Source organism: Phaethon aethereus (assembly GCF_964289735.1).
Source record: "Phaethon aethereus genome assembly, chromosome: 31".
NCBI classification, from domain to species: domain Eukaryota; kingdom Metazoa; phylum Chordata; class Aves; order Phaethontiformes; family Phaethontidae; genus Phaethon; species Phaethon aethereus.
In genome coordinates this window covers 1,446,587-1,465,201 of record NC_138607.1, presented here as the reverse complement: position 1 = coordinate 1,465,201, position 18,615 = coordinate 1,446,587, and the positions used below count along the sequence as shown (strand labels likewise).

General features: G+C 60.6%; 1 protein-coding gene across 1 annotated transcript; it reads right to left on the bottom strand.

Annotated features, from left to right (window-relative positions):
• Positions 1-1,735: 1,735 nt before the first annotated feature.
• ZNF541 (zinc finger protein 541) lies at positions 1,736-17,092 on the bottom strand (the record flags this gene model as incomplete). The annotated part of the gene is made up of 18 exons (XM_082012084.1): positions 1,736-1,817; positions 2,526-2,595; positions 3,006-3,243; positions 4,101-4,107; positions 4,329-4,654; positions 5,097-5,185; positions 5,655-5,730; positions 6,389-6,492; positions 6,808-6,950; positions 7,635-7,698; positions 8,233-8,604; positions 9,008-9,149; positions 9,328-9,495; positions 9,900-10,053; positions 11,148-11,206; positions 13,476-15,018; positions 15,396-15,630; positions 16,795-17,092. The coding sequence occupies 18 exons, from the start codon at positions 17,090-17,092 to the stop codon at positions 1,736-1,738; spliced, it is 4,170 nt and encodes a 1,389-aa protein (XP_081868210.1).
• Positions 17,093-18,615: the final 1,523 nt, after the last annotated feature.

Genomic DNA, 18,615 nt, shown 5'->3' with positions numbered 1-18,615 from the left:
ACGTGGTCAAGCAGCACCTGGAGCGCTACCTGCGGTCGGCTCAGGCCGCGTGCTCTGCCTGGAGTTCTGGGTCTCCCAGCTCAGCCAGACCTACCTGACCGTCACGGCCAACTTCATCGACGCGGAATGGCGGCGGGCGCGCTGCGCCATGGAGACGCAGCAAGTGCGGGAGGACAAAGCGGAGGGCGATTTAGGGGAGAAGCTGTGCGCCGTCCTCTCCGAATTCGGGCTGCCGGGCAAATCCGTCTTCTGCGTCGTGCACGACAGCCCGCAGGGCGCGGCGGCGCACTCGCGGCGGCTGCGGCACGCGTACGGCTGGAGCAGCCTGTGCTGCGCCGCTCGCACCCTGCAGCTCTGCGTCAAAGCGGGGCTGGAGGTCGAGCAGGTCCAAGAAGCGCTGAGCGCCGCGCGCGGCATCGTCAGCTACTTCCAGCGGGACGCGAAAGCCACCTGCTCCTTGAACAGCAAGCTCGAAGCCATCAACAAAACCAAGCTGAAGCTGGTGCCGGACGCGGCGTCTCGCTGGATAACCACCATCGAAATGTGCGAGAGCCTCTTGGACCTGAAGTGGGCCATCATGTCCGTGCTGGAGGAGCACCCCAAGGGCGTCCGCAACCTGGCCGACCACCAGTGGAAGCTGCTGCAGGACCTGGTGCCGGTCATGAGGACCGTTAAGATCGCCACCGCCTTCCTGCGCGAGGAGCAGAACGTATCCATATCGTCTCTGATGCCTTGCATCCACGGGATCGTCGCCGCCATCGGACAGCAGTCGGAAGAGGCCGGCGCCGTCATCAAGACGGTGGTGGGCAACATCAGGTCGGAGCTGACGCAGCGCTGGGGGCTGTCGGAGGACGAGAAAGTGCTAGAAAGTCCAGCGGTTATCGCCTCCTTTTTGGACCCGCGCTTCAAGGAGATGAGGTTCCTCAGCCCCGGCCTGAGAAGCGAGCTGCACAGGAGAGTCAAGGCCATGCTGTCGCAGGTTTTCGACCACCCGTCCCCCTCCGCTCCCCAGTTTTGGCTGCCGGGCTCAGGCTACGAAGCCGAGGGCGCGGACGCGGGCGGCCGGCTGCCGGCTCACAAGGAGAGATGCTCGAGCGCGCCGTCACAGAGCGTGTACGACGTCCTCTTGGGGAAGGACCCGACCGAGAGCATGCCCGAGATCCACCAGCAGCTGGAAAACTACATCGTGGAGCCCCTCTGCAAGCGCAGCACCGACCCGCTGGACTGGTGGAAGACCAACGAGCATCGCTTCCCGGCCGTGGCGCGGCTGAGCCGGCAGTACCTCGCCGTCCCGGCCACCGCCGTGCCGCCCGACCAGGCCTTCGCCGCCGGCGAAAGCGCCCTGCAGCATCGGCGAGCCGTCCTGGCGCCGGAGAACCTGGACCAAATTCTCTTCTTGCATCAGAATTTTGACTTTTTGGAGGCGATGAGAAACGGCGGCGAGCCTCGGAACAGGAATCCCCGCTAAGCCGCGCCGAGGCGGGCAGGCGCGGCGCTGCCGGGGCGCAGCGGGAGCGGGGGGAACGGCCCAGACCTCTGGGTTTCCTCTGGGGTGCGCTAACGAGGGCTAATTGCCGCGAGTCTTCACGCGGCGGAGGTCGGGACCTTCACAGACGTACCTAAGATGGGCCAGAGCTGCAGCATCCCCTTTTTGTTCCTGAAAGGAAGCAGCCCCCCATTTCCGGCTTTTTTTTCCCCCCCACTCCCGTCGCGTCACCGGTAAAGCTTTCAGTCCTCACAGCCGCTTGCCCGCGCTGACGTCATCGGGGAACGGCACCGACGGGCCCGTCTCCGCTTTCCCCTGGGCATCGTAAGGGCTAGACGACGAAAAAAAAGGCGGCTTTGACTGTTTGACACGACGAGACGCCGGCGCAGCGCTCCGCAACCGGCCCCGGTGCTTTAAATCTCACGAAACGCCAACACTGCCGGCGCCGGGTAACGAGGACGACACGCGGCAAAGCAAACACGTTGAAACCCGCCCCGCCGCAAAACCAACGGGGGGACCCCGCCGCCGAGCGTGCGCTCCGTCCCTCGCCCTACGGCAACCGCAAAACGAAGGTTCGCGTTTGGACCTCGACGCAACGACAAGTGACAGAGCTTTAACTTTCTCGAGAGTTTTGGGGAGGAATAAGGATCCACCTTCACGCCCTCCCCACCCACCGACCGGGGGACTGGGCCCGCGAAGCGCGCGCACGCCCGCGTTCTTCTTTCGAGACCGACGTCCACCGCGCGCCACCGAGCGTAACGAATTCCGCTTTAATGATTTAATTATTTACAGCGTAAGCAGCAAGGGCAGGCCAAGAACTTTTACATCATCTGCTACTCCAGAACCAATTTAATAAGCAAAGTAAGAAAACACATCAAAAAACCCACCAACCCACAGCCTTACTGGGATGAGAAGGGCGCTGGGCTCGCGATCCGAACCGCCGGGCGCGGCTACGACCTTACGGCAAAACGAGACACGAACTAAGCCGCCAGTTTCTCGGAGATTCCCCCGTTCTCTCTTCTCTCTAACACCACCAAACCCCAAACCGACAGCAAAAAGCGAGGGCCGAGGGCACCCACTTTCGCTGTAACCGGAGGCGAAGGGCTCCTCTGAAGAAGAGGCAGAAGCCAAGAGCTCCCGGCGCTGGTACAACAGCCTGTCTTCCAGCCGCGCTCAACCGCGCCTCATTTAGCGCGCGTCTTCGCGGCGTCGAGACGGGCGAGGAACGCGTGATGCCTTCGCCTCGCTTTCTGTCAAACCCGCCGCCAACCGCGGTGCCGAACGCTGAGAAAACCCAACTGAAGATTTTTTTAAAACGCGCTACGCGCGCGAAGCCAGGGCTTTTCTTCGGAAAGCCTTTTGATTTTTCGGCGGTGGCGGGACGGCTGCCGCGTTCCCGATGGGTTAGACCGAAGAGCGGGGGCAACCTCGCGCCCGCTCATCCTCCGCGGAGCTCAGCCGCTGCCCGGATGCTAGAGAAGGTTTCTGTGGGTTTTTTTCCTAAACGGAGAAAACTAACCTCGCTGCTCTGAAACCACAGCTTCCCAGTTACCGCTGGGGCAGGGGAGCACCTGCGCTCCGTCCGTGCTCGCCTCGCTTTCAGAACACTTCAGGGGCCATTTAATCTTCACGAGAGGCTCCGCCTGCTCCTGCGGGCGATGGCTCTTCATGTGAGCGTTCCTACCTTTTACCTTGTCGAACACCCTGGAGGTTAGAAAACAAACAGGGATTTTTATTCTTTTTTTTTTTTGTAATTCCTTTTCTTAAATTCGGCAAGCGCCCTTAAACCTAAAGCTTCGTTATCTCTGCTTTTGTCAACCTCCGCGTATTTTGATGCGTGGCGCGACACGGTTTACATCGCTCCGTTCGCGCGCCTGCCCACGTGGAACGCGGGCGGTTCGACCGGACAGACGTTAGGGTGGAAAGGCGGTTGCGACGGCACGGAAAACGGCAGGGAGGCCGAGGGGCGGGGGTGACCCTCCGACTGCCCTTCGCGCCGCGTCCCCCCGCCCCCGGAGCGCGGGCGCTGGAGGTTTAAAGCCGTTTTAGCCAAAAGCCGGCGGGTTTCTAGAACGCAAGCTACCTTTCGCACTCCCAGCACCGAAACACAGCCCGGTCGTCGGCGCTCCCAGCCCGGCACGAGGGCTCGCGGGCACGGCGGGACGGACCGCCTGCGCTGCCCGGCGCCTTTCTGTAGCTCCTCGGCGTCGTCTTCGCGCTTTCCTCAGGCGGCGGCCGCCTCTTCCTGGCGCTGCACGCGGTCTGTACGACAGAGAGCCTTTATCAGCGTTCTCCTCCTCTTCAGCGAGGCGAGTCGCTGAAGTGAGAAACTAGCTCGGAACAAAACCCCCCCGCGAACGGCCCAGGCAGTTCGCCCGCGCGACACGCAGCCCAAAAACACGTCGGCCCAGGCGAACGCCTCCGGACGCTCAATCCAGAGCGTTATACAGCTCCAAAGCGCCGAAAAAAGGCTTTAGTTCGGCCGGGAGGGTGGGGGGCAAACGCGCGTCTCGAACGGAAGAACCGTGCTGTCCGTGCTACCGCAGCGCTTCCCTCCTGTCTACGCAAGAGGTTTAACGCGGAGAGTTACCGAGCGCTGAAGTTACAACGTTACCCGGTTTCTACCGCGAGAAAGAAAATAAAAAACCCCCAACCGCGACCCAAATCCCTGTCTCCTGGCGTGTGTCAGAGGCCCCGCGGCCAGCGGTTCCTCTGGCGGAGCACCGGGATGCCACAGGATATCCCCGAGAATCCCCGGCACCGAGCTGAACGCGAAGGGAATCGTTAGCCGTAGCGGGGAACGAGGTTCCGCTCAGCGTGGGCGCCAGTGCCTTAAGAATACGCCATCCCCAACGAGCAAAAGCCCGCTCTAGCGACGGCGCTCCGCAACGCTGCTTTATCCGCGACCTTTATCAGAGCAGCAGAATAAAAAGCGGACGGCAGCGCCCGCTGCTCCTCTCGCAGAGCGCCGGGAGACGCGTTCCTGGAGGAGCGGCATCTCGCACAAACCCCCAGCGGTTTTTCTACCTTTTCTTCAGCCTCTTCCACCTCATCCTTCTGTCTCTTGACCTTTTTTTCTATTACGTAAGCTCGACTGTAGGCAAATCTACTTTTTTTTTTCCAGGTATAGTAATATTCAACACACTGCGACACATTCTTAGTCTGAATCTATTGCGAGAAAAACAGAAGCAATCTATAATGGAGACCCTGCGGCGAAGCGGCGAAGGCACAGACACACAACAGATCCGTCCAGCGGGGATTTTCCTTCCCCGGTTATCGCAACGCAGGGGCGAGGTCAGACAGAAAACAAACCTCCCTCTCCTGAAAAGGCCGCAAAGCGGCGCCGGAAGGGCGGACCCGTACGCGCCGCGCGGGCGGTCAGCGTAGCGCTTCGTTATTACCGCAGCGTCCGCGTTTTGTAGCGGAGACATTAAACGCGCTGTTGTTAACGAGGGCGGTAACGCCCTGCAGCGGTCTCTCCCTTTACCCCCGAGGAGCAAGCGCTGGGTTTCGGAGAAGAGGGCTCCAGCGCGCCGTTTAAAATCCGCATTTCCGGGCGAAAACCGGCAACGCTCGCAGCCCGTGAGCCCGCCGCGTCCAACGGCTTTACCTGCTTCTGGATCAGGTAAAAATCCTTCTTGTGCGCACGATAAGCCTTTTGAAACAGCTGCTTCTCCAGAGGCGTCCAAGTATCCGAACCTAGTAATAAACAGCAACAGGCCGATTCCGGCATCCCGCGCAGCCCAAGAGAGCGCGATTCATTAGTCACGTAGCGACGCCGCTCCTCCGCCGCAAAGCCGCGACCAGGCGCCGCCAGTGAGCTCATCGGCGGCGGCGACCGCCAGCACGGTCCGCACGGCCGAAAGGGAGAGCGGACGGGCCACCGGTATCGGGCATCGCCGCGCTTCGGCGCGCTCCTCCCGGCGGCGGGCGAGCGGGAGGGGGGCTGAAAGAGGAGAGCGAGGCGTTCCCCGCGTCAAAAAAGCGCCGTAAACCGATTAAAAGCGAAGTGCTTTGCTACTGCTCTCGCCGCCCGGCAGAGCGCCGCTCGTCGCTCGCGCGTTTTGGGTTTTATTTTAAATTAAGTCCTTCGAAGCGGCCTAGAGGGAGGGAGCTGCGGCACCGCTCAGCGCGCCAGCGGAAGGAGCGAGCGCTGCTTCCGCTTTACCTGCGTAGTGATAATTAGCCAGGGGATGGGATTCGGACTTCGGAGGCCCCCCAAAAAGCAGCATCTCCAGAGCCTCCTGCAAGACGGAACATAACAAGACTTCAGATTCCTCTCCGGAGGAGCAAAAAAGGTAAAATTCTCTTTTTTTTTTTTTTTTTTTTTGGGTGTTTTGCTCCTCAGGGATTCAGCCCGCTGTAGGAAGACGTCGCGCGTATTGGGCGCGCGTTTCGGGATCGCCTGTGCCCGCTGGGCGTTTGTGGAAGTATTTCCTCAGTCCACACCGAAGCGTTTCAAGAGGACGGAACCTCAGGAGATCTCTGGGGCTGCGGGACCCCCCCCCACCCCGCCGGAGCCGTTTTCGGCTCAGCGGGGAGCGCCTAGGGACGTCGCGGTTGCCAAGCGCGGGACGCTTCCCTAGCGCGGACCCGGGGTTTTACGGAACGCGGCAATTCCTTCTTTCCCAGCGCTCGGGCCGGCGGGACTTACACTCCAAATCGCCAGGTAATTTACAGAACAAGCTCTTATTTACGCACCGGGACGGGGTACCTCACGCCCAGCGGCGTTAAGGCAAGACCGCGGCAAGCGGCAACTCCGCGAGTTTAACAGCGGCCGGACTCCAGCCCGTGGAACAGGGAACTGGGAGCAGCTCCCAGCTCGCCCCAGTAACAAAGGCTGCCCCAGTCCGTCTTATTTTGGCCAAATTGGCCAGTTATGGCCAAAGAGCGGCTTCTTACCAGAACGTTGCCCTGCGCTTCGTGCAGGCAATGCAGGGCGAGCTCCAGGTTCCTTCCTCCCCCCGGCATGACGCTGGAGCAGGCCATGTTGAGCAGTGCCGTTACTGCAAACGCAAGGAAAACCGAGAGACAGTCAGTATCCGTCCGGAAAGGAGGGAAGGCGCGACGCGAGGCGGACGGGGTGCGGTACAGGGGTTGGGAACGCCCCAGGCCATCACGGAAGCTGCTACCGAGAGCAAAAGTTACTGCTTGCTCGCTGTCCCAGCGGAGGGGGGCCAGGAATCTCCTTCCCTCGTGGGAAGGGGGCGAAGAAAAGGAGGGAGAGAATCTGAGCATGCAAAAAATCCCCCAAAAAAACCCTGGAGTTTTTGAACCCGGGTATTTTGGGGTCAGCCTGGGCAGAAAAGCATCCGAGAAACCTCTGTCCTGCGTTTCCGGGTTCGTGGCGATGTCTCCCCAGGGCTTCCACACCAACGACGCTGCCTCCTCGTCCTTTTCCAAATGGGATCTATCCCGGAGGTTTGGAATCTCCGCCTGAAAGCAGCTTCCAACATTGATGTGCCTAAAGCAGGAAGAAAGAGGCGGTGAGGAAGGCAGGCGAGCTGCGGACAGACACGCCGCGACGGCACGCTGCGCTTGGGGCGAGGGGATACACGACGAGCGAGGAAGACGTACGGCACATACGCAACGCGTCTCCCCGCGAAGCACGCCTAGCTCTCCCCTAACAACTTCCACAGGCGCCTCTTCGCGCCAGCGGCACCGCCGTGCCACCCCGGGAATCCCTTTGTCCCCAAGCAAGTTTGTTCTCCCCGCCGCAAAACCCGACAAAATTTGGGTGGTTCGCTTCGAGCCTCGCGGCGAGCGGCCAAAGGGAGCGAAGGCTGCGAGCACGGACCAACAAAGGACGGCTGAACGCGGCGGAGGAGGAGCCGGGCAGGCATCGTTATTTATGACGCCAGCCTAACTCGTAGATGAAGTCACGCGACGGCACCGGGCACGTCGCTGCAGCTCCGTTCTGGCCAGCACGTGGTATTGTCTGGCCAAAAAACGCTATTTATTCGTCTCGCCGGTGCTGCAGGACGGCGAGAGAAGCGGCCGAGCCACAGGAACGTGGGAGAGGGAAGGTCAATGTCAACCTCGAAGGCCTGCGCGGCCCACGCGCTTGAGCCAAGCGCGCACCGACTCCTAACCGGCGGCTCCCTCCTCCCCTGTTCACGGTTACTCTAATCGCTCTGCCATAACTCACGGCTGAACGCCGATTTCGGCGTTATCCTTCACCAGGCAAAATCCAAAGTCCCCGTCCATTCTGCCTGAAAGACAGGAAAAAAAAAAAATCACGCCCAAGGTGAAAATCGTTCTGCCGAGACCGTCCTTCAGCCTGGCTTCACCTCCTCCTCGCCGCCAGCCGTTCTCCCCGAGCCCCCCTCGGTCAACCCGCTTCCCTTTGCGCCTGGAAGCTCTCGAGACCGTCCGGATACGACCCCGCAGCCGCGCCCGATGTGGCTCGGGCGTCAGACAGGCAGGTGCTCGCGGCAGCGCCTCCCACGGTTTTACGCCAGGGTTGTTCAATACTCGGATTCAGATAAATTTGTACGGCAAACCGGCACAATAAAATCCGGTCGGCCGCGCGGAACGTGAGAGGCTACGTGGAGACGCCCGCGTTTCCAGCGGCCGGCGTACGCTGCCGCCGCTCATCCGATGGGAAGGCGGAAACCATTTTGATTTAGAACGCCCCATATCTCAGAGGAAGTGACTGCGGGTCATCCAGTTTCTGTGGCTGTAGGACAGCCGGCTGGATTCCCTCCCGTTCTGTTCTCTCCCGAGCGCGGACACGAGGATTTTACCTAGCGCAGCGCTGAACGGCTGGCTGGGGTCACCGCTAGCGGCGGAAGAGCAGAGCGTGCTGAAATAGAGGCCTGATCCTGCCCGCACGGGGCTGAGCATCGGAGGCGGCGTGTAAGGCGAGCGCTGGAACAAGTCCCTCAGCACATGATCCACCAGGAACACGGGCGAGCGAAGGTTACTCTGGTAACACCCGCCCGGCCCCGGCCGGGCCTCGGGGGCCGGTGGAGGTGGGATGAGAAGGGATTTCGGCCGCGTTTGCCTCTTTGGCTTTTTTTGGTGTGGGTTTCCTTGGAGATCCTTCCTCTCCGGGCGTTCCCTCCCGGTAACCTGGACAAAGAATTCCAAACCAACTGTCAAACCCTTGCCGATGGCTGAAAAGAAGCAGAACAAGGTCAAGGCACCCAAAAACCCAGCGGAAAAAGCTTGCGACCGCATCGGTTTTTTATCTGCTGCTCCTCTCCGTGCCTTCATTTATTATTCCGAGCTCAATAACGAGCACCAAATCCCAGGACTCGCGTGCGGAGCACCGAGGACCCTCTCCTCCAGTCCTCGCTCGCGCAGACGGCTCCGGGGAAGCCAACGGACACGCTCGTGAGAACGAGAGCTGTTGAAACGAAACCCTCGGCACGTTTTTCTTGCGGTCAGAGCTGAAAGAAAGGGAAGTAAATTCTGAAACATCTTCAAATCCCTTAAATTGCCTTGTAAAATTCCGAGCATTTTGCTCGGCTTTGGCGCCCAGCGTCTGTCCTGCATCGTACTGTCGATACTTCCCACGGCAGCTTTTATTTTCGCACAGCTCCAGGTGGTTAACAGGCGCCGGATCTCCGGTGAATGGCTCGGACACGGACCCTGGGACCTCCACCAAGCCCAGCGGTGCAGTAACTCCCACCAAGCCCATCACCGTGGCCTTACCCGACTACAATTTGGGGGCTTTAAGTGAGCCAGAACGCAGCGCAACTACTGTTTGCTGGCTAAGGCAGCGGACCTCGCACGCTGGTGACCAGCTGCCGAAAGAATGGCTCCCAGCGACGTTGGCTAACGAAGGCGCTACCGCTAAATCCTTAAAATACTGGTGGAAGGCGATCGGCACCCACCTCGTTCCCCGCTTGCGCGTTCGTAGGCGTCACCGGGACCGAGACGGGCATCACCAGAGGAGCCGCCGCGACGTCCCCTAAAGGCACCTCGGGTTCTGAAGGACGGCGGCCATCTCCGGCTGCCTCCAGCGACAGCCTCCGCGCGCCGACGTCTCCCGCGCCGCACGCCTGACCACAAACACGAACGAGGGCGTTATCCGAGGAGCTCAAAGCGCTTCGCGAACGATGCCGACAAGGCGCTCCTGAATCGCTCTCCATTCCGTAAAACCACGACGATAACAAGGGCTCCTACGGGCGTTAAGTTTCCCTAATATTGTTTTATCTACAGCTGCAGTGCAAGCAGCACGGCGGGAAGCAGCAGCTTTCCAAACAGCACAATTAGTCAAGAACAGCCGCTACGTAACACCCGCTCGAAGGGCTTCAGCGGCACGGCGGTCCCGGACCCCACCCTCTCGCTCACCCAAATTTTCAGGACGGAGAAGCAGCTACTCCACAGCTTTTATCCCCCCTTCAAGAATCCTCAGGACCTTAATTCAGATTCCTGTATTCTGGAGGATTCCGTTTCCCTTTACCTGCTGTTCCTCCTTCCTGGGCGGCGGGCGCCATCGCTCGCCGCCGCCGCCGCTCTCCAGGCCGTTCTCGGTATAAGCCGGCTGACCGCAGCTCCCGCGGAGAAAGCCGCTTTCCCAGCCGCCGCCATCGGCGGGAGCAGCACCGGCCTCGTAGCTAAAGCGAAAAAAAATCGAGATAAAGGGATGGAAAATTAACATTACGAAGTTGAGCCGCTTTTTTAAAAGAAATTATTTAATCGCCATCAGCGTTAGACCCGGGCTCGCGTTTCCTGCCGCAGAGCTCGTTTCACGTCTGCTCGGGAAACCGCTTGCCGCTCGTTTAGCGGCGAGAGAAGCTAATTAGAGCAAAACCCCCAGCGGGACGTCCATCACAGCATGAGAAACGTACCGCTTCCAATAAGAGATGGGGTTAAGACGCCGTCTCTTCCGAGCGGCTACGCGAGCCGTACCTACTAACGGGTACGTACAAATACTGTTTTCAACGTTACATACGCCGCGTTTCAACCGCGACACCAGAACGACCGGCACTAGAAACTCCAGAAGCCTTTTCTTTCAATACGGCGCGTTTCGTACACCGCGGGATTTTGGAAAGACTCCGCCTGGCGAATGGAAAAACGCGTCGTGTGCGGCCAGCTCCGCGTCGCGCGCTCGGCGTTCGGGAGAGGCGGCGGCGGAAGCGGGGCAGAGCGATCGCTCCGGCCAGATGACAAAGAGAGCAAAGGGAGCCGAAGCTTCGCAGCGCGCCGTACTCTCCACCTGGCCACGCGAGTCACAAACCTGCTCTAAAAAATAACCAGCTCGTCACGTCTAAACCCTAAATCGAGCGCCTGCCTCCACGATTACGATGCAGCGGCACTCTTTACGGGCAGACTCCTCAGCAGGAGGGAGCGCAGCTAATCCGCTAAATTCGGGAGGCGAACCCCGTAGCGTCGCCCTCGCTTTCCGTTTCTCCACGTCTGAGCTTTTGGCGTTGGAATGCGCGAGAACAAGACTGGTCGTTCCTTACGACACCCTTGAACGTCCCACCTTCAACACGTACCTCCCCGTCACCCTTCAGTCGCCGCGCTTTTAGGACGGAGAGTTGGAAACCTGGTCGCAAGTCTCGGCGTTCTAATTAAACGCCTGTTAATTAGCACAATCTCAAGCTGGCCAAATGAAAAGGCCGTGGTCAATCTCAACCCTGCGGGAAAGGAAACGTGCCCGAGTCGGTGCTAAACCACCCTCAGAACTTCGGCGCAACGTGCTTACCACCCAGCTGACAAGTTTTCCTCCTTTGCTGCGTTCGTGAGGCTGTAGATATTTCCACCCTGCGGGTAAAGACACAATAATCAAACGCAGTTGTTATTCTGCCCGCAAGTAAAGCTTTAAAATACATTCAGTCTTTAAAAAGAAATAAAAATCACAGAATCACAAAGGTTGGAAAGGACCTTCAAGATCATCAAGTCCAACCATTAATCCAGCGCCACCATGTCCCCTAAACCATGTCCTGAAGCGCCACGTCCACACGTTTTTTGAACACTTCCAGAGATGGCGACTCCACCACCTCCCTGGGCAGCCTGTGCCAATGCCTGACCACCCTCTCAGTGAAGAAATTTTTCCTAATATCCAATCTAAAGCTCCCCTGGCGCAACTTGAGGCCATTTCCTCTTGTCCCATCGCTGGTTACTTGGGAGAAGAGACCAACCCCCACCTCACCACAACCCCCTTTCAGGTAGTTGTAGAGAGCGATAAGGTCTCCCCTCAGCCTCCTCTTCTGCAGACTGAACACCCCCAGTTCCCTCAGCCGCTCCCCATCAGACTTGTGCTCCAGACCCCTCCCCAGCTCCGCTGCCCTTCTCTGGACACGCTCCAGCACCTCAACGTCCTCCTTGGAGTGAGGGGCCCAACACTGAACACAGGATTCAAGGTGCGGCCTCACCAGTGCCGAGTACAGGGGCACAATCACTTCCCTACTCCTGCTGGCCACACTATTCCTGATACAGGCCAGGACACTGTTGGCCACCTTGGCCACCTGGGCACACTGCTGGCTCATGTTCAGCCGGCTGTCAACCAGCACCCCCAGGTCCCTTTCCGCTGGGCAGCTCTCCAGCCACTCCTCCCCAAGCCTGTAGCGTTGCATGGGGTTGTTGTGACCCAAGTGCAGGACCCTGCACTTGGCCTTATTAAACCTCATACAGGTGACCTCTGCCCATCGATCCAGCCTGTCCAGATCCCTCTGCAGAGCCCTCCTACCCTCCGGCAGATCAACACTCCCACCCAACTTGGTGTCATCTGCAAACTTACTGAGGGAGCACTCGATCCCCTCATCCAGATCATCAATAAAGATACTGAACAAGACTGGAACCAGAACCGAGCCCTGGGGAACACCGCTTGTGACCGGCCGCCAGCCGGATTTAACGCCGTTCACCACAACTCTCTGGGCTCGGCCATCCAGCCAGTTCCTCACCCAGCGAAGAGTAAACCTGTCTAAGCCACAAGCCGCCAGTTTCTCCAGGAGATGCTGTGGGAGACGCTGTACTTTTGCTAAAGTCCAGGTAGACAACATCCACAGCCTTCCCCTCATCCCCTACGCGGGTCACCCGGTCATAGAAGGAGATCAGGTTGGTCAAGCATGGAACATCCGAGCTCTTTTCTCCATGAAAATAACACCGCGCACTCACGCGGCGACGCTCGTTAACAAACCTCACAAATCCTTAGGGTCGTTAACAAACGCCGTCCACAACGCGCGCGCGCTGCGAGCGGGAGTCCCCGTTGACACGGGTCGCGAACGGAATTATTTCCGTCGCGAGCTCCACGCAGGGGCGGCCGCGCTCCGATTCCTCGGCCGCACGCAGAGGACGGGATCGTCACGCGCAGCAGAGCGCGCCTTTTCCAGGAGCCAGAAAGGAAACGGGAGCGGCACGGACTGGGTCTAAGCGCAGCGCCTTCAGAATTCCCGGCCCCGAGGGCTGCCAGTCGCCTCGGCCCGGCGCGGGAGGCAGCAGCAACCCCCTCGGGACAGGGCACGACGTCCTCGTCGCCGCGTGTCAGCGCGACATCCCACTCATAACCAAAGAGCCCTTAAACCAACCCCAAACTTGGGGGGTATTTAGTCCCCGGCACGTTTATCCGTAACGCAAGCTTCCACGACCACCCCCAATTAACGTATGGCGACTTTGGCCTCCCGCGATGAGTCCCTAAGGGCGAGAAGTTCGTTTAGGTGGCCTCTGGGTCTGCCTGCCCTCCCACGGGCAACCAGAGACCAATTAACCCCACTCGAGAACGCGGTTCCCCTTCCACGGGCACGGAGCTCGCAGCTTTTGATCGTCACCAGCCAGGAAGGCAGGCGAGAGGCTACCTATGACGTCACTAAATATCCCACGACTCGATCTCGTTCCATTATTCCCAAACCTTTGGCACCGGATTAATTAACGTCGTCAGAGCGCTCTGGCCGCGCAAAGCGCGTCAAAGCGCCGTTATCGGTGAATCCGGAGCTGCCGACGGCAGTAAAAAGCACCGAAAAGCACGCAGGAGGACAGCGACGGGCCCCGGGGCCCAAACTGAAATAACAAGCGGAGGGAGCGCGCGGCGACGTACTTGAATCCTGTTGAAAATGGTCAGCCTGCGCGTCCCGCCGGCCGCGGGAGCCGACGAGAAGGACGCCATGGCCACCTGACTGGGGGGAGCCGCGCCGCTCAGCCCGCACGGCGGCTTCTCCCTGCGGACGGCAGGCAGACGCCACGAGCGGCTTCCCGCGGCACTTCCAGGCGCTCCGCGCCGGAGCTGACCGGGAACGGAGGCGTCTCTCAATCCCACGTATTCTTTCGCGAGGGAGCGAAAAGCCGGGGCTGCCCGCGGTCCTTGTTCCTCCCCCTCTGACGAAGCACCCTGGAACGGGGGTCCGGCCTTTTGGGGGCAGGCGGACAGCCCTCCGTACTCCGTCAGCTGCGGAAGCCGGGGGGCCGAGGGGGGCGGCTGCTGAAACCGCAGGGGGTTCGCCGGCAGGCGCTCGGCCTCGGGAGCCGCCAGCGGGGACGGAGCCGGCGCCTGGGCGCGAGACAGGACCTGCCGAGGCTCAGCCGTCGCCCGGAAGAGTTCCGGGCACGCAGCAGGCTCCCGGGCTTTCGGGAAGGGCTGCCCAGCCTCGCTCTGCGGCACGCCGCGTTTCTGAAGCTCCGGAAAACTCGACTCGCCGGCGTTCTCCCATGGGCGGGAGTCGGGGGGTTTTGCCGGCTGAAAGGCTTCCTCAAAAATACCGAGGGCCGGATCACTCGGCGCATCCCCTTCGGCTTTGAACGGCGCAACGGGGAAACACAAAGCGTCCAGATACTCGTAGGTGGCTGAGAAGGTGCCGGAAGGTCCGGCTAAGCCCTCCGAAAGATCCTGTGCTGCGGCAGGAGGCTTGCGAGGGAGGCAGGTGCTATTCCTTTTGGGTTTAGCGCAAACTGGCACGTTTCTCGCCCGCTGGAAGTTACCGCTCGGCTGGGCCGCGGGCGGCTTCTGCCCTCCGAGGGCAGGAAAACAAGGCAGGGCGCCGCTGGGCCAGGGCTGCGGCCCCGCGGACGGCGAGGGGAGCTGGGCTCCTGAAATAAAAGACCTGTCGGTAACCGGGTTCTCGCCCGGCACAATCACAGCCGCGACGCTGGGAGTCATTACGGCACAGACGTCAGAAGAAGCGGCAGCCTTTCGGCAGGAGAGGCGATCCCGCGGCAGATCGTCCCCCGCCGCCTGCGGAAGCGCGCCGCCGTTGGGTGCCAGGCAAGAGGCTCGGCTCGCTGGGGAGGAACCCGTCGAGGCAGCACCCGCGCGCTCGGCGGAGGGCGAGGCCGCCGAGGGAAGCTGCGGGTTGGCAAAGCTGTTCGCAGCGCGCCTCAGCGGGTCTCTTTCCGGTGGGAAGGAGCCCAGCGCCGAGCGCGCGGTCAGTCCGTCTGCCGCCTTCCCGCCGCCTTGGCCACGCGGAGCGGGCAGAAGCGGGGAACCCGCCCCGGCACCTTCCTTCGGAGCCTCCGGCACGGCGCACAAGCTGTGCTGCAGTTCGTAATGCCGGCGCAGCGAACGGTGATCGCAGTAACTCCTACCGCAGCCTCGTTCCGGGCACACGAAAGGTTTTATTTTCTGGTGCGTCAGCATGTGCCCGTTCCTGCGGTGAGCAAGAGAAGAAAACACCACGTATTAGGGTTTCGCACCCAAAAAGGGAGCCATTTTGCACCTAAGCTATTGCGCTCCTTTGCTTTAGCACGGTTCCACTCGAGGCAGAGACGTGGCACAGAGCGGAAATTCGGCCTCTGTTCAGAAGAGGTTCACTAAAGTGCCCTCCAATCGCTTCCCCCACCGGGAAAAACAACCCCGCCGGGGCACAGAACCGCCCCGCTCGCTGCGTCGCCATCGCCGGCGCCTCTCCGGCAACGTAACCCGAAAGTCATCTCGACTTCTCCCCCGAACCAGGAGGATCTTATTTCCCCATGGTAAACCAGGCCGCAGCAATTTTGGGGGTTTTAGCGTCCGACGCCTACGTACAGGTGGTCCTGCCGCTTGAAGGCCTTGCGGCAGAGGCTACAGACATGCTCCCGTTTCTGGCTGTGCGTCAGGCAGTGCTTGCTGAGAGCGCTGGCGCTGCCGAACACCTTCCCGCAGCAGCTGCAGCTCGGCGGCAAGGTCCGAGGAGAGCCGAGGGGACGCCTTCCTCGCCCCGCAGACCTGCCTCCTCCTCCTCCAGCCTCCTCCGGTCCCGCCAGCGCGGGAAGCCCCGGCCCTGAAGGGAGGGAGAAAGCGATATCCTCAGGTCACTCTTGCGGCGACACGCTTCCCACTTTAGTGTGAATAAAAACGTCTCTTTTTCTGTCATGTTCTGGCCCACGGGCTGCGACGACTGACTGTCCACAGGGAAACGAGGACGGGAGTCCCGCAAACCTGCTCTGCCTCCTCGGATTTGCAGCTCCGGAGCTACTTGGGGTCTCCACAAACACCCAAAGCCACGTCCCACCCCCCCAGAAGCTACAGCCTTTGCCATTTTTGTAACCAAGTTTACCATTTTCCCCTCTTCCCGGGGAAGAAGGGGAGGGAATGAGACAATTCCAACCCGCTTTGTTCAAGGTATTCGATCCACGGCAATTTGACTGGGTGGTAACCACGGAGCTTCCCGTGGGATTGGGCTTTGGGAGAGAATTCGAGTGAGGAGCGAGCCCTTACGAGCTGTTATTCGTTGGTGAATCGGGCCCCAATCGTTACGAGAAAGTCTCATTTTCTTACTCGAGTGCTGCTACTTAGAGACTTGCACTCGCTTCGTTTGCAAGCTTTGCTATACGTCAGCAATTAAGTCGCGCGTTCGTTTTACGAAAGGCGCTCTCCCCGCGACGGCAGACCTAGAAAAAGCCCATCCTGCTTAAGCCGTTTCACGGGGAATTTGGAATGCAGAAAGAATTAAACGGAATGCCTCTTTGCTTCAGGGAAAGCCAGTAATACAGATGTTTGCGGCATATTTAGCAAATCTGTCATTTTAATGCCTTCGCGTTTTCCGTTTCCAGACGGAGAGCAGGTTGGAAGGACTCTTGGAAAAAAAATAAAATCCAGCAACAAACATATTCCCGCCTAGGGTATAATTTTTAGAAAATAGGACAGAAGTGAAATGCCTCTGAAAGAGAAATGTTATAATTATTATCATCTTCTACAGCCTTATCAATCTGAGCGTCGTTTTACAGGTAAGAGGCAACGAGAAGCGTTTTCAAAGTGCTGAAGCTACAAGAACCCAAAACCGATTAAAAGAAAACACCCCCACACGTATCCACCTCTTTACCCCAAAGATCTTTCCACGTAACGGGCTCCGCCGCCTAGACAAAGCGACTAAATAACTCCGGCGGCTTCCGTCCGTAAGACGCCCTTCAAAAGAGCGGAGGAAGGCCGAGTGCGGCGCGCTCACCGTGCTGCGAGGGCCGTGGGCCGGCCTCGTCGAGGAGCTGAACAGGGTCGCGGTCCTTCGCCAGGTACAGAGAGAGCGCGTTTAAATCGGCCTCCAGAGAATCGCGGCCCGCTTCCGCGGCCGGAAGGCCAGGCACCACGTCCGAGCCGCTCAGCCCTGCGTACGTCATGTCGTTCGCGTTTAGGCACAAGTCGCGGCTGAGAGCCTCACTGCAGAGCAGCCCCGGGCTTTCGGGAAATCCAGGGAGAGGCATCTCCAAACGAACTGCGTCCTCGTTGCCGAAGGGATACCGGTCCATGCCCACCGCCGACCTTCCGGCCAGTTAAGCGTGGTCTCGTTTCCACCTACAGCACGACTGGAGGGCGTGAGGACGACGAGCCACCAACGCAAAATGGAAGAAAGGAAAAGTTAAATAAGATTTGATGTCATTCAGCGAATCAGTGCCACAACCAGCCCTCCACCAGCCACACCTTATCGGAGGAGAAAGCGGAAGTATCCCGATTGCCGCTGCGAACACAAGGCATGCCCCTGCCTCCAGGAGCTGAGGAGGGCGGCCGAGGCCCCATGGGCAGGGCTGGGGGACAAGGGCTTCTTCTCCTAAAAAGCTGCGGTAACAAAAAGGGTAGCAGTGTTTCCCCTACCGAGAAATAGGCTGGGGGGCTGCCCCAGGGCTGAGGTGGAAGAAGAAGGTGGGAAGGAGGGAAAGGCTACCCCAGGAGTAGTGGGTTTGGGGTGGCTGAGGGGGCTCCCCCTGAGGGAAGCGCTGCTCCAGGCCCGGCAGGAGGCTGTGGGGCAGCCCTGGGGCTGGGTCTGGGGGGCTGAGGGGGCTCCCCCTGAGGGAAGCGCTGCTCCGGGCCCGGCAGGAGGCTGTGGGGCAGCCCTGAGGCTGGGTCTGGGGGGCTGAGGGGGCTCCCCCTGAGGGAAGCGCTGCTCCGGGCCCAGCAGGAGGCTGTGGGGCAGCCCTGAGGCTGGGTCTGGGGGGCTGAGGGGGCTCCCCCTGAGGGAAGCGCTGCTCCGGGCCCGGCAGGAGGCTGTGGGGCAGCCCTGGGGCTGGGTCTGGGGGGCTGAGGGGGCTCCCCCTGAGGGAAGCGCTGCTCCGGGCCTGGCAGGAGGCTGCAGAGGGCCGGAGCTTGCCGGGGGAGGGTGTCCCTGAGGAGAGCGTGTGGGGAGGAGGGAGTCGGGGGCCGGCCCAGCGCCGGGGCCTCTCCTCGAGGGGAAGGGGGGGGGACTCCAGCCGCCCGTGGGGGGCTGCCCGGGGGCCGGAGGGGACGGGGACCGGGACGAGGACGAGGAAGGGGCCCTCACCGCCGCCACGGCCGCCGCCGCCGCCTCACGCGTCGCCTCGCGGCCCGGCCCTTCCCGCCCGCCGCCGGCGCATGCGCGCGGCGTCACGTGACGGGGGGTGGGCGCCTGTGGCGGGAAAAGGCGGGCGGGAGGGGAGAGAAGGGCGGCGCCATTTTGTTGGAGGGGAAGGAGCCGGGGGCGAGCGATGTGCGGGCCGGGGGCGGAGGAGGCAGGAGGGAAGGTGTGTGTTGGAGCGGGGGGAGAGGTGGCCCGGGGGGGTGGGGGTGTGAAATAAAGGTTTAAGTAAGCAAGGGGGTGGTAAAAGGGGGAGGTGTGCGGTGGGAGCGAGGGGAGCAGGGAGGTGTGCGGGAGTGCCTGGGGAAAGGGCTGGAAACGGGACTTAATGGGGTGAAACTCTGAGAAGGAAAAAGCGTAGGAAGGGGCTAATCTGAGCTGTACGGCTTTCGCCAAGCGCCCAGCCACCGGGGGCTAAATGTGCCTCTCGCCTGGGCGTTTTGCAGGCTGGCTGTGGAGAAA